This window comes from Oncorhynchus mykiss, chromosome 25 (genome assembly GCF_013265735.2).
Source record: "Oncorhynchus mykiss isolate Arlee chromosome 25, USDA_OmykA_1.1, whole genome shotgun sequence".
Classification (NCBI taxonomy): domain Eukaryota; kingdom Metazoa; phylum Chordata; class Actinopteri; order Salmoniformes; family Salmonidae; genus Oncorhynchus; species Oncorhynchus mykiss.
Window position 1 is genome coordinate 8,500,776 of NC_048589.1, and position 15,409 is coordinate 8,516,184.

Sequence of the window (15,409 nt, forward strand, 5' to 3'; positions counted from 1 at the left end):
GTGCTTGTCATCTTCACCAGGGTCTTGACCTCACTGTAGTCCGCGCTCATAACAGACTTCAGTGGGCAAATGTTCACCTATGATGGTACCAGCATGCTGGAGAAGTGTGCACTTCACGGATTAATCCTGGTTTCAACTGTATCGGGCAGATGGCGTCGTGTAGACGAGTGGTTTGGTGATGTCAACCTTGCGAACAGAGTGCCCCATGGTGGCGGTGGGGTTATGGTATGGGCAGGCATAAGCTACGGACAACGAGAGCAGTTGCATTGTATCGATGGCAATTTGAATGCACAGAGATACCGTGATGAGATTCTGAGGCCCACTGTTGTGCCATCTACACGCCGCCATCACCTCATGTTTAAGAATTATAATGCACAGCCCCATGTCGCAAGGATCTGTACACAACTCCTGAAATCTGAAAATGTCCCAGTTCTTCCATGGCCTGCATACTCATACCAGAAATGTGACCCATTCCCATTGAGCATGTTTGGGATGCTTTGGATCGACATGTACGACAGCGTGTTCCAGTTCCTGCCAATATCCAGCAACTTTGCACAGCCATTGAAGAGGAGTGGGACAACATTCCACAGGCCAATCAACAGCCTGATCAACTCTATGTGAAGGAGATGTGTCGCGCTGCATGAGGCAAATGGCAGTCACACCAGATACTGACTGGTTTTCTGATCTACACCCATACATGTTGTTAAGGTATCTGTAACCAACAGATGCATATCTGTATTCCCAGTCATGTGAAATCCATAGATTAGGAACTGTATATGAACTGTAACTCAGTAATTCTTTGAAATTGTTGCATGTTGCGTTAGTGTGTTGTTAAGACAGTTGTTTTTATTAGAACACAAAGGGTGTCTTCAGAAAGTATTCACACCCCTTTATACCCCCTTCACTTTTTCCACATGTTGTTGTGTTACAAAGTGGGATTAAAATGGACTTAATTGAAATTATTTTGTCAACTATCTAGACAAAATACTCTGTCAAAATGGAAGAAAAAGTCAAACATTTCTAAAAAATTATGAGAAATAAAACACTAATATATCTTCACTAGATAAATATTCAACCTCTAGTCAATACATGTTAGAATCACCTTTGGCAGTGATTACAGCTGTGAGTCTTTCTGCTAAGTCGATAAGAGCTTTCCTGGATTGTACAATATTTGCACATTATTTTTAAATTCTTTAAGCTCTGTCAAGTTGGTTGTTGATCATTGCTAGACAGCCATTTTCAAGTCTTGCCATAGATTTCCAAGCCAATTTAATTCAAAACTGTAACTAGGCCACTCAGGAACAAATCAATCAATGTCATCTTGGTAAGCAACTCCAGGTATATTTGGCCTTGTTTTAGGTTAGGTTATTGTCCTGCTGAAAGATGAATTTGTCTCCCAGTTTCTGGTGGAAAGCAGACAGAACCAGGTTTTCACTAGGATGTTGCCTGTGCTTAGCTCTATTCCGTTTCCCTCTCAAACTCGCCCCACGAAAAAACATCATTCCACTTTGACATTATGGGGTATAGTGTGTAGGCCAGTGACAAACAAATATACATTCAATCCACTTTAAACTCAGGTTGTAACACAACAAAATGTGGAAAAAGTAAATGGGTGTGAATACTTTCTGAAGGCACTGCATGGAAAAATACACGTTTCAAAATTTGGACCAATCGACTAGCCGAAAGAACAGATGACTCTCGGTCAACCAATATAAAAATGTAAACTCAGCAAAAAAATAAACTTCCCTTTTTCAGGACCCTGCCTTTCAAAGATAATTCGTAAATATCCAAATAACTTCATAGATCTTCATTGTAAAGGGTTTAAACACTGTTTCCCATGCTTGTTCAATGAACCATAAACAATTAATGAACATTCTCCTGTGGAACGGTCGTTAAGACTCTAACAGATTACAGACGGTAGGCAATTAAGGTCACAGTTATGACAACTTAGGACACTAAAGAGGCCTTTCTACTGACTCTGAAAAACACCAAAAGAAAGATGCCCAGGGTCCTTGCTCATCCGTGTGAACGTGCTTTAGGCATGCTGCAAGGAGGCATGAGGACTGCAGATGTGGCCAGGGCAATAAATTGCAATGTGCGAACTGTGAGACGCCTAAGACAGCGCTACAGGGAGACAGGACAGCCAGCTGATCGTCCTCGCAGTGGCAGACCTCGTGTAACAACACCTGCACAGGATCGGTATATCCAAACATCACACCTGTGGGACAGGTACAGGATGGCAACAACAACTGCCCGAGTTATACCAGGAACGCAGAATCCCTCCAAGAGTGCTCAGGCTGTCTGCAATAGGCGAAGAGAGGCTGGACTGAGGGCTTGTAGGCCTGTTGTAAGAAAGGTCCTCACCAGACATCACCGGCAACAACGTCGCCTATGGGCACAAACCCACCGTCGATGGACCAGACAGGACTGGCAAAAAGTGCTCTTCACTGACGAGTCGCTGTTTTGTCTCACATGGGGTGATGGTCAGATTCGTGTTTATCGTCGAAGGAATGAGCGTCACACCGAGGCCTGGACCCTGGAGCGGGATCGATTTGGAGGTGGATGGTCCCATTGTCAGTGTTTTGCCATGGCCAGCGAAAAGCACGGATCTCAATCCGATTGAGCACGTCTGGGACCTGTTGGATTGGAGGGTGAGGGCCACCCCCCCCCAGAAATGTCCGGGAACTTGCAGGTGTCTTGGTGGAAGAGTGGGGTAACATCTCACAGCAAGAACTGGCAAATCTGGTGCAGTCCATGAGGAGGAGATGCACTGCAGTACTTAATGCAGCTGGTGGCCACACCAGATACTGACTGTTACTTTTGATTTTGACCCCCCCCCCTTTGTTCAGGGACACATTATTCCATTTATGTTAGTGGAACTTGTTTTCTGAAAAGTGAGAGAACATTTCTTTTTTTGCTGATTTGATTTATTATTCAGGAACAGCCATGGTGTCTATTAATGGAAAAATACATGTTTAAAAATGTAGACCATTCAAATCATATCGGCACCTAAGTATTGTAACAATATTGTATCGTGAGGTCCCTGGCAATTCCCAGCCCTACTAACAAGCTGAGAAGACTATTACCAGCAGAAATATTTAAAATGGCTGCATAGTTACACAACGTCTGGGATATAACTGCATATAGTCTGACAAAGTTACATCATACAATAATACATGCTTAAACAACAAGCAATCACAAGAACAAATCAAAATATAATCGATGTGCGTGATGGTTACCGTCTCGTAGCACACAGCTCCGGCAAAGTGTCTGACGATGAAGCCTTCATCATCTCTGACGTTCCTGTGAACAGCCAGCTTCGACTTCCTAGGGACCTGAGAGATGGCAGTGACATTAGATTGATATAGATTGATATACAGTTGAAGTCAGAAGTTTACATACACCTTAGCCAAGTACATTTTAACTTAGTTTTTCACAATTTCTGACATTTAATCCTAGTAAAAATTCCCTGTTTTAGGTCAGTTAGGATCACCACTTTATTTTAAGAATGTGAAACGTCAGAACAATAGTGGAGAGAATGATTTATTTCAGCTTTTATTTCTTTCATCATATTCCCAGTGGGTCAGAAGTTTACATACACTCAATTAGTATTTGGTAGCATTGCCTTTAAATTGTTTAACTTGGGTCAAATGTTTCAGGTAGTCTTCCACAAGCTTCCCACAATAAGTTGGGTGAATTTGGGCCCATTCCTCCTGACAGAGCTGGTGTAACTGAGTCAGGTTTGTAGGCCTCCTTCCTCCCACACACCTTTTCAGTTCTGCCCACACATTCTCTATAGGATTGAGGTCCGGACTTTGCGATGGCCACTCCAATATCTTTACTTTGTTGTCCTTAAGCCATTTTGCCACAACTTTGGAAGTATGCTTGGGGTCATTGTCCATTTGGAAGACCCATTTGCGACCAAGCTTTAACTTCCTGACTGATGTCTTGTGATGTTTCTAAAATACAGTGCCTTGCGAAAGTATTCGGCCCCCTTGAACTTTGCGACCTTTTGCCACATTTCAGGCTTCAAACATAAAGATATAAAACTGTATTTTTTTGTGAAGAATCAACAACAAGTGGGACACAATCATGAAGTGGAACGACATTTATTGGATATTTCAAACTTTTTTAACAAATCAAAAACTAAAAAATTGGGCGTGCAAAATTATTCAGCCCCCTTAAGTTAATACTTTGTAGCGCCACCTTTTGCTGCGATTACAGCTGTAAGTCGCTTGGGGTATGTCTCTATCAGTTTTGCACATCGAGAGACTGCCATTTTTTCCCATTCCTCCTTGCAAAACAGCTCGAGCTCAGTGAGGTTGGATGGAGAGCATTTGTGAACAGCAGTTTTCAGTTCTTTCCACAGATTCTCGATTGGATTCAGGTCTGGACTTTGACTTGGCCATTCTAACACCTGGATATGTTTATTTTTGAACCATTCCATTGTAGATTTTGCTTTATGTTTTGGATCATTGTCTTGTTGGAAGACAAATCTCCGTCCCAGTCTCAGGTCTTTTGCAAACTCCATCAGGTTTTCTTCCAGAATGGTCCTGTATTTGGCTCCATCCATCTTCCCATCAATTTTAACCATCTTCCCTGTCCCTGCTGAAGAAAAGCAGGCCCAAACCATGATGCTGCCACCACCATGTTTGACAGTGGGGATGGTGTGTTCAGCTGTGTTGCTTTTACGCCAAACATAACGTTTTGCATTGTTGCCAAAATGTTCAATTTTGGTTTCATCTGACCAGAGCACCTTCTTCCACATGTTTGGTGTGTCTCCGAGGTGGCTTGTGGTAAACTTTACCACACTTTTTATGGATATCTTTAAGAAATGGCTTTCTTCTTGCCACTCTTCCATAAAGGCCAGATTTGTGCAATATACGACTGATTGTTGTCCTATGGACAGAGTCTCCCACACCAGCTGTAAATCTCTGCAGTTCATCCAGAGTGATCATGGGCCTCTTGGCTGCATCTCTGATCAGTCTTCTCCTTGTATGAGCTGAAAGTTTAGAGGGACGGCCAGGTCTTGGTAGATTTGCAGTGGTCTGATACTCCTTCCATTTCAATATTATCGCTTGCAAAGTGCTCCTTGGGATGTTTAAAGCTTGGGAAATATTTTTGTATCCAAATCCGGCTTTAAACTTCTTCACAACAGTATCTCGGACCTGCCTGGTGTGTTCGTTGTTCTTCATGATGCTCTCTGCACATTTAACGGACCTCTGAGACTATCACAGTGCAGGTGCATTTATACGGAGACTTGATTACACACAGGTGGATTGTATTTATCATCATTAGTCATTTAGGTCAACATTGGATTGTTCAGAGATCCTCACTGAACTTCTGGAGAGAGTTTGCTGCACTGAAAGTAAAGGGGCTGAATAATTTTGCACGCCCAATTTTTCAGTTTTTGATTTGTTAAAAAAGTTTAAAATATCCAATAAATGTCGTTCCACTTCATGATTGTGTCCCACTTGTTGTTGATTCTTCACAAAAAAATACAGTTTTATATCTTTATGTTTGAAGCCTGAAATGTGGCAAAAGGTCGCAAAGTTCAAGGGGGCCGAATACTTTCGCAAGGCACTGTATATCCATATAATTTTCCTACCTCATGATGCCATCTATTTTGTGAAGTGCACCAGTCCCTCCTGCAGCAAAGCACCCCCACAACATGATGCTGCCACCCCCGTACTTCACGGTTGGGATGGTGTTCTTCGGCTTGCAAGCCCCCCCCCCCCCTTTCCTCCAAACATAACAATGGTCAATATGGCCAAACAATTATATTTTTGTTTCATCAGACCAGAGGACATTTCTCCAAAAAGTATAATATTTGTCCCCATGTGCAGTTGCAAACCGTAGTCAGGCTTTTTTATGGCGGTTTTGGAGCTGTCCTTTCAGGTTATGTCGATATAGGACCTGTTTCCTCCAGCATCTTCACAAGGCCCTTTGCTGTTGTTCTGGGATTGATTTGCACTTTTCGCACCAAAGTACGTTCATCTCTAGGAGACAGAACGCATCTCCTTCCTGGGCGGGATGACGGCTGTGTGGTCCCATGGTGTTCATACTTGCGTACTATTGTTTGTGTTGATGAACGTGGTACCTTCAGGTGTTTGGCACCTTTGGCACCCAAGGATGAACCAGACTTGTGGAGGTCTACAATTCTTTTGAGGTCTTGGCTGATTTCTTTTGATTTTCCCATGATGTCAAGCAAAGAGGCAATGAGTTTGAAGGTAGGTCTTGAAATACATCCATAGGTACACCTCCAATTTACTCAAATGATGTCAATTGGCCTATCAGAAGCTTCTAAAGCCATGACATCATTTTCTGTAATTTTCCAAGCTGTTTAAAGGCACAGTCAACTTAGTGTATGTAAACTTCTGACTCACTGGAATTGTAATACAGTTAATTATATGCGAAATAATACGTCTGTAAACAATTGTTGGGAAAAATTACTTGATTCATGCATAAAGTAGATGTCCTAACCGACTTGCCAAAACGATAGTTTAACAAGAAACTTGTGGAGTGGTAGAAAAACAAGTTTTAATGACTCCAACCTTAGTGTATGTAAACTTCCGACTTTAACTGTACGTAACGTGTGTGTGTGTGTGTCTGTCTGTCTTTATTTCTGCATGGTGTAAGATGGTGTAAGATAGACCGGGCTGAAGAGGTGATGGCAAAAGTCCTTTATTAAGACCCTCATCATTGTGTATGATCTGTGGCCACTATTAGGATACTCACCTATCTGTGGTAGTATCATACTCTAAGGCAGTCATGAATTAATATTATATGACCATACACATCTGAGAGAATATTCCACATTTCCATATGAAAATGACAATTAATATTGTCTAAAAACCAGCTGTCGCCAGCCCAGTCTAATCTGTTGGTCTGAATTTATATCAATGCTGCATTTCAAACAGGATTTTACGCCTGTCAAGCTTACAGAAAGCGGGACAAAAGTTCCCTAAGAAAAGGGACTGGGGCTGCTGGTTCACAATAGCTCTAATGTTTCACATAGACCAGAATGTCCATTACAATACCATTGTGACCCCTTGGCATGAAAGTGTGGTGAGAGGGCAGTAACAGTATCAGTATCAGTTCACTAAATGTTGATCTAAGGTAAGTTTAGCATTTTACAACATAGATGGTTCAAGCTAGCATCCAGGCTGGGTAAGCTGATCCCAGATATGTGCCTGCAGGCAACTTCCACCCACAGCTCTCACCGTCAGTCTAAAGTGGTCTTTGTGCTGGCTGTGGATGGTGTTGGCAAAGTGATGGTCGCTGGGCTGTGGTAGACGGTTCTCTTCATCCAGAATGTCCAGGATGCCCACAAGTTTTGCTTCCACCAGGTCTATGGGGATAAATGAATGCATTATTACAGATGTAGTCAGCAGCATAGTCAATTCACGTCAAATTATTAAGATACGAATAAGATAAGTACTTTATTGATGTGCAAGGGGGAAATTTGTCTCGTGCTACTAATGTTGTAATGCGGTCTGTGTTTTGAACATTTCTCAATGTCACTGTGTGAAGTCATAAGGAAAATAAAGTTAAATTCTAACATATTCCAGAGGGGAGCGGTCAACTGTCGGAATGTCTGGAAAGATGCAATCGGTGTCTCAATGTTCCCTTTCCTGGAACATTGACAACCTTTGTGTATTTCTACTGTGCGCTGTGTCTGAGGCTTTGGGTGTTCAAATTGGAGGCACAATGCCTTGTATATCCGGATGCTCATCATAATCTCTCCTAGTGAATTATTCATACAGGACATTCTGTTTGGAATAACATCTGACGGAGGCACACCAATACATTTGCATGAATAGGCACCTGGGCATAAATTGGGGGGGGGGATTGATGAGCGAATTAATGGACAGCCAGCGAGTAATTTGCAAGTCTTACGAACATTATTCATGGCTGCCAGTTAACCTGGCACCTGACTAATCAAAACTAATCAAAACCCTGTTTGAAATACAAATCGAAATAGATCACGTTGCCACCTACAGGACATTTGATCCTTTTCAATGGAGGTTTGGGTTGTGAAAACATAGGCAGAGGGGAACAAAAAGAGCACTGACAATGACAAATGCTCATTACACAATGGCAACTTCCTGGTTTAATGAGGAGCCACTGGTTGTGGTCCCTCTTCGCCACTAACTCCAGAGAAGTTATATTGTATAGGGCCCTATAAAATCAGTATTATTTGTTGCCTAATTCTGTTTTCTATGTATTGTTTTTCTAAGTTTATGATTTCCCCCTGTTTTTTTTTACAGGTTTTTGGTCTCAAACTGTTTATAGAAAAACAACAAAATGGAATGTTCTAAGTTCAAAACAATGCCTAAACCACATCAGGAAAACACTTAAGGTCTGGGAAAAATCTAAGAAATTTTAATTTTTGGGTGTAGATACCTCTTTCATTCAAGTGCACACCAGCAAGAGACTTGTTCGGTTAGTGGTGTTTCTGTAGCACACGTGATTTCAGAGTTTGCTTAACAAATCACCACTCGATTGATGCAAATAATCACAATATCATTTTGCCAGGTAGGCAATGTTAACTTTGACTTCATTGCTAACGGCTACATAAACTGGTAGACAAACGTGGACACACAGACAGGGGCATTCCTGCATTGCCTCTTCAGAAAGTTTAAGGAAAATGCAAATCCCTGATGCATTTTGTTAATGTCTTACGATAATCTTAAGCAAATTAATACATGTTTTTTTAATTTTTTATTTGACCCCTTTTTCTCCCCAATTTCGTGGTATCCAATTGTTTTAGTAGCTACTATCTTGTCTCATCGCTACAACTCCCGTACGGGCTCAGGAGAGACGAAGGTTGAAAGTCATGCGTCCTCCGATACACAACCCAACCAAGCCGCACTGCTTCTTAACACAGCGCGCATCCAACCCGGAAGCCAGCCGCACCAATGTGTCAGAGGAAACACCGTGCACCTGGCAACCTTGGTTAGCGTGCACTGCGCCCGGCCCGCCACAGGAGTCGCCACATCCCTACCGGCCAAGCCCTCCATAACCCGGACGATGCTAGGCCAATTGTGCGTCGCCCCACGGACCTCCCGGTCGCGGCCGGTTACGACAGAGCCTGGGTGCGAACCCAGAGTCTCTGATGGCACAGCTGGCGCTGCAGTACAGCGCCCTTAACCACTGCGCCACCCGGGAGGCCAATTAATACATTTTCTAATCTATTCAATACATTTAGTTGATTTCCTACTAAGTTCAATAAAAATGTATTATTTTGTTGACTTCCGATGTCATGTCTGGATTACGTGATACAGTCAGCGTTCTCTGCAGATTTTAAAGGGCCCTAAATGTGCAATCGAAGGAAGTCAGTGCAAACTCATGTCGTGGGGCTGGTTTCATGCAATCACATTTTCTGAAAAGTGAGAGTGCTCTGTCGAGGGCTGTATCTCTCATCATGTCTCTGTAAGTCTCTATGCAATGCATATTGTACCTGCACTGTAAGCTTCAATGTCAAACATAAAAAGACAGGGCTTCAAGTTAATCATGTCTCTCTCTGTATGTCACTCTAAGGCATCCAGAAGCTGGAGATTTCCACTCCAATCTCTGCTCACACACCTCTCCTTGCATCTCCGTTTGGTTCCTAGTGGCAACTCCTAGTCAGCAGACACAGAAAGAGATTCCATCTTTTCCTTCTAAAGCCAGTCCGTGCATTATGTTTGACATTGAAGCTTACAGTGCAGGTACAATATGCATCGCATAGAGTGCTGTCCCACATATTAAACAAGTAAAATAGTTTAGGAGCTGCTCTTGGGGAATTTGCACCATGAAAAGTTGATAAACTGAATGTGTGAAAGAGGCTGGGAGAAATTTCCTGTTTCACTGGTCTGGCATCTAAATATGGTGCAATATCAAGATATATTTTGGATGTATGAAAGAGCTCCAACATAGAATGAAATATAACATAGCAATATCTATGGGCACAGTCTACTGCAGAAGAAATACACAAGACATGTCTAATAATCATAGTGTGGAGTAAGGTGACAAAGGTTTGACAGTGGCACCCACCTATGCAGTCCTGGTTGTCGACATAATGAACTTCATTGACTCCCAGTCCTTCCCTCTGATATAGCTCTTGCTCCTGCAGAAAGAATGGTAAGTCAACATTAAAGTACAAAGATGTTGCTCCTAACCACTTTTACCAGGTCAGATCTTTTTTCATCCTCCTAATGGTTAGTGTGTAATCTGATCCTAGATTTGTCAACAATCATGACTTACTGAATCAGGTACACAAACTCCTTTTCAAAATGTATATTTAAAAAAAATATGTAAACATGCTTCTCTGGGTAATTTCAGGCCAACACAAATATCTCTGCACTCCAATGTGATTCAAACGCCATGAAATCCCTTAATTTTTTTAATTTGATCATTAATTGGAGACCTTAAAAATCAATGAATAAAACAAGAGCTCCCAGAAGAGAAACGCTGTCATCTCCACAGAGAGAAAGATTACCATTCTAATGAGTGTAACGTGTAGACTGACTCTTGCAGGGAGAAGAGTGTGTTCGGTGTGTGTGAGTCCTCTTTAGTGTTGCACGGTATACCGAAACTTCAGTACTTTTTTGATACCCCCTCCAAAAAAGGACCATGCATATAGCCCCCCCCCCCCCCCCCCCAAAAAAAAAGGAGAGGTCACAATTCAGTTTGTACACCTGTTTAAATGGATATGCTTCTTAATAAAAACCTATTTGAAAGAAGCCATTACACTTCATTATTATCATGGTATTTTAAATGATTAAATATTCATCAACAAATGAAGAAATGCCAGGTTGAAGAAGATCTGTAGCATTTTTGTATTGACAACATTAAGAGAGTCCAATTAAAAAGCTGTTGGCTTTTCTGCATATATATATATATATATATATTTCATTTTTGTGCATGCATATATATATATATATATATATATATATATATGCATGCACAAAAATATACAGTGCCTTGCGAAAGTATTCGGCCCCCTTGAACTTTGCGACCTTTTGCCACATTTCAGGTTTCAAACATAAAGATATAAAACTGTATTTTTTTGTGAAGAATCAACAACAAGTGGGACACAATCATGAAGTGGAACGACATTTATTGGATATTTCAAACTTTTTTAACAAATCAAAAACTGAAAAATTGGGCGTGCAAAATTATTCAGCCCCCTTAAGTTTATACTTTGTAGCGCCACCTTTTGCTGCGATTACAGCTGTAAGTCGCTTGGGGTATGTCTCTATCAGTTTTGCACATCGAGAGACTGAATTTTTTTTCCCATTCCTCCTTGCAAAACAGCTCGAGCTCAGTGAGGTTGGATGGAGAGCATTTGTGAACAGCAGTTTTCAGTTCTTTCCACAGATTCTCGATTGGATTCAGGTCTGGACTTTGACTTGGCCATTCTAACACCTGGATATGTTTATTTTTGAACCATTCCATTGTAGATTTTGCTTTATGTTTTGGATCATTGTCTTGTTGGAAGACAAATCTCCGTCCCAGTCTCAGGTCTTTTGCAAACTCCATCAGGTTTTCTTCCAGAATGGTCCTGTATTTGTCTCCATCCATCTTCCCATCAATTTTAACCATCTTCCCTGTCCCTGCTGAAGAAAAGCAGGCCCAAACCATGATGCTGCCACCACCATGTTTGACAGTGGGGATGGTGTGTTCAGCTGTGTTGCTTTTACGCCAAACATAACGTTTTGCATTGTTGCCAAAAAGTTCAATTTTGGTTTCATCTGACCAGAGCACCTTCTTCCACATGTTTGGTGTGTTCCCAGGTGGCTTGTGGCAATCTTTAAACGGCACTTTTTATGGATATCTTTAAGAAATGGCTTTCTTCTTGCCACTCTTCCATAAAGGCCAGATTTGTGCAATATACAACTGATTGTTGTCCTATGGACAGAGTCTCCCACCTCAGCTGTAGATCTCTGCAGTTCATCCAGAGTGATCATGGGCCTCTTGGCTGCATCTCTGATCAGTCTTCCCCTTGTATGAGCTGAAAGTTTAGAGGGACGGCCAGGTCTTGGTAGATTTGCAGTGGTCTGATACTCCTTCCATTTCAATATTATCGCTTGCACAGTGCTCCTTGGGATGTTTAAAGCTTGGGAAATATTTTTGTATCCAAATCCGGCTTTAAACTTCTTCACAACAGTATCTCGGACCTGCCTGGTGTGTTCCTTGTTCTTCATGATGCTCTCTGCGCTTTTAACGGACCTCTGAGACTATCACAGTGCAGGTGCATTGATACGGAGACTTGATTACACACAGGTGGATTGTATTTATCCTCATTAGTCATTTAGGTCAACGTTGGATCATTCAGAGATCCTCACTGAACTTCTGGAGAGAGTTTGCTGCACTGAAAGTAAAGGGGCTGAATAATTTTGCACGCCCAATTTTTCCGTTTTTGATTTGTTAAAAAAGTTTGAAATATCCAATAAATGTCGTTCCACTTCATGATTGTGTCCCACTTGTTGTTGATTCTTCACAAAAAAATACAGTTTTATATATTTATGTTTGAAGCCTGAAATGTGGCAAAAGGTCGCAAAGTTCAAGGGGGCCGAATACTTTCGCAAGGCACTGTATATCAATGCACAAAACCATTAAAACGAAGTCTGATGGGTTCTCACATTTTCCCCAAAATATTAACATATCACAAACCCTGCTGCTGAGGTCATTCGACCATTCTTCAAAGGGAAGACGCTGTAATGAGAGAGCTAATGTAGCCTAAGCTACTGATAATAGGCCATTTACCAGATTAAATCATGACAGGAGTGTTTGATTCTTATTAAAGAGATGGAGTCCAGACAGACTACTTTAGGAAAAACTTTCTGGCTGGACATATAGGCCTGTAGAAAGAATCAGCGAACTCACACACAGCACACCGCAGTAAAAGTGCCCGTCAATCAAAGCCACCAGCGAATATCAGACACAAGAGCAAATATTTCTCCATTCTTTAAAACATATTAAAAAACCTAGGCCTACCTTAGGCTTTCCGAAAGTAGGCTATAAGATAATGAATTGACAAGGAATTAATGAAGGGGAGAGCTATGCTATAGTATGAAGATGAAACTGACAATAATTCAAACATGTCCACAGCCTATTTATCAGCGACGCGGATTATCGAGGGGGTGAGTGTTGGAAAGATTTTTCAAATACTGTGTGGAACTATTATAATTTGAATGTATATACTGTATATTTTGTTTAAAGACTTGACTTACTGTGTGATGTGAATAAGAAATTACTTAAAAGCCCAGCTGGGCAGGTACTTCAATGCGTGCTCAGGTGCAAGCGCTCTGTCAACAAAGCGGACAAAGAAACCAGCCACACACTCATCGTTCACACACATATGACGGTATGAAATAAATCAAAACTTGTTTCTCACAAGTGTAGCAGGTTGTGAGCAAATAACATTTACACTCAGAGAATAAGAACAGTAAATGACTGTAATTAATACACGCATTAACAGAAATTAATGTAACCAAATGACATGGATTAACGGTAAATTGCCTGTTTTACAAAAGGTAGATTACCACATAGGCATTCACAAAATTGCATCGCGGGCTGACACAGTATAGCCCAGGCTACTATTCTACCATGTGGGATAGGAGGGTGGCATTTTTTTTAGTCTCGCCTAGGGTGACATATTGGTCAGGACCGGGGGTATGATCAGCGTTGATTAGTCTATAAATTAAGAAAAGGATTGGTGCATTTTCCATTCGACACATTATAGGCCTCAGAGCCAGAACAACCTTGTCGACTGCTGTTGAATAATTAATCAATAGTCAGACGCATCCATCCTTTTTTAAAATACAGATTTATTTATTAAAATAAAGTCCACACATCAAACTATAAAAAATAAATTATTAAGTGCCATAGCCTATAGTGCTCTACACCTCCTCACATCATCAGTTGGAAAGTGGAGATGTAGAAAGTTTAATAGACTGAGTTAGCAAAACTATTTCTTACAATCATTAGTAAACACCCCCATTATTAGGTAAAGTTTACCTACATCAAAGTAAAGTTAATACAAATAAAACCTAAAATGAATGTAGGGCTAAACGGTTTTGACAGTTATTATATTTTCATGACGGCCTTCATCCATCAGTTACACGGTTATTCAATTACCGTTTACTGCATTTGTAAAATTTGACACACTCGCAATTGAAGGAGTAGAGAAATAAATGTGGTAGCAATGTAAAACTGGGATCACGCTCTTTTTTTAAACAAAGGCCAAAACTGCTTTCAAAAGTGTTCTCCCACAAAGAATAGTTGTGCATTGACTGCTTGTCCGATGGCTCTCAGGACTTGAATGCGCCTCGACAGGAATATTTATCTGGCATACAACAGGTAAATGCAGTGCATTCGGAAAGTATTCAGACCCCTTGACCTTTTTCCACATTTTGTTACATTACAGCCTTATTCTAAAATGGAATAAATCATTTCCCCCCCTCAATCTACACACAATACCCCATAATGACAAAGCAAAAATAGTTTTGTTGTTGCTAATTTATCAAATATAACTGAAATATCACATTTAAGTAACTATTCAGAACCTTTACTCAGTACTTTGTTGAATTACCTATGGCAGAGATTAGAGCCTTGAGTCTTCTTGGGTTATGACGGTACAAGCTTGGCACAACTGTATTTGGGGAGTTTCTCCCATTCTTCTTTGCAGATCCTCTCAAGCTCTGTCAGGTTGGATGGGGAGCATTGTTGCACAGCCATTTCCAGGTCTCTTCAGAGACGTTTGATCGGGTTCAAGTCCAGGCCCTGGCTGGGCCACTCAAGGACATTTAGAGGCTTGTCCTGAAGCTACTCCTGCGTTGTCTTGGCTGTGTGCTTAGGGTCGTTGTCCTGTTGGAAGGTGAACCTTCGCCCCAGTCTGTCCTGAAGCTACTCCTGCGTTGTCTTGGCTGTGTGCTTAGGGTCGTTGTCCTGTTGGAAGGTGAACCTTCGCCCCAGTCTGAGGTCCTGAGCGCTCTGGAGCAGGTTTTCATCAAGGACCTCTCTGTACTTTGCTCCGTTCATCTTTCCCTCAATCCTGACTAGTCTCCCAGTACTGAAAAACAACCCCAAAGTATGATGCTACCACCACCATGCCTCACCGTAGCGATAGTGCCAGGTTTCCTCCAGACATGACACTTGGCATTCAGGCCAAAGGGTTCAATCTTGGTTTCATCAGACCAGAGAATATTGTTTATCATGGTCAGTCCTTTAGGTGCCTTTTGGAAAACTCCAACCGGGCTGTCATGTGCTTCCGTCTGGCCACTCTACCATAAAGGCCTGATTGGTGGAGTGCTGCAGAAAAGGTTGTCCTTCTGGAAGGTTCTCCCATCTCCACAGAGGAACTCTGGAGCTCTGTCAGAGTGACCATCATGTTCTTTGTCTCATCCCTGACCAAGGCCCT

The 15,409-nt window shown here is 41.6% G+C and overlaps 1 protein-coding gene across 7 annotated transcripts in view; it reads right to left on the reverse strand.

The window, feature by feature from the left end:
- Positions 1–15,409, reverse strand: part of LOC110505310 (unconventional myosin-VI) — a 98,926-nt gene that overhangs the window by 24,842 nt on the left and 58,675 nt on the right. For all 7 annotated transcript variants that reach the window (XR_005039460.1, XM_036962303.1, XM_036962305.1 and 4 more), the window contains exons 15-17: positions 10,039–10,111; positions 7,224–7,351; positions 3,240–3,335 (exon numbers count right to left, since the gene is read on the reverse strand). Coding sequence is in view for 6 of the 7 variants with exons in the window: in XM_036962303.1 (XP_036818198.1) it covers positions 3,240–3,335; positions 7,224–7,351; positions 10,039–10,111 (297 nt within the window). In the remaining variant the exon portion in view is untranslated. The remainder of the gene's footprint in view (positions 1–3,239; positions 3,336–7,223; positions 7,352–10,038; positions 10,112–15,409) is intronic.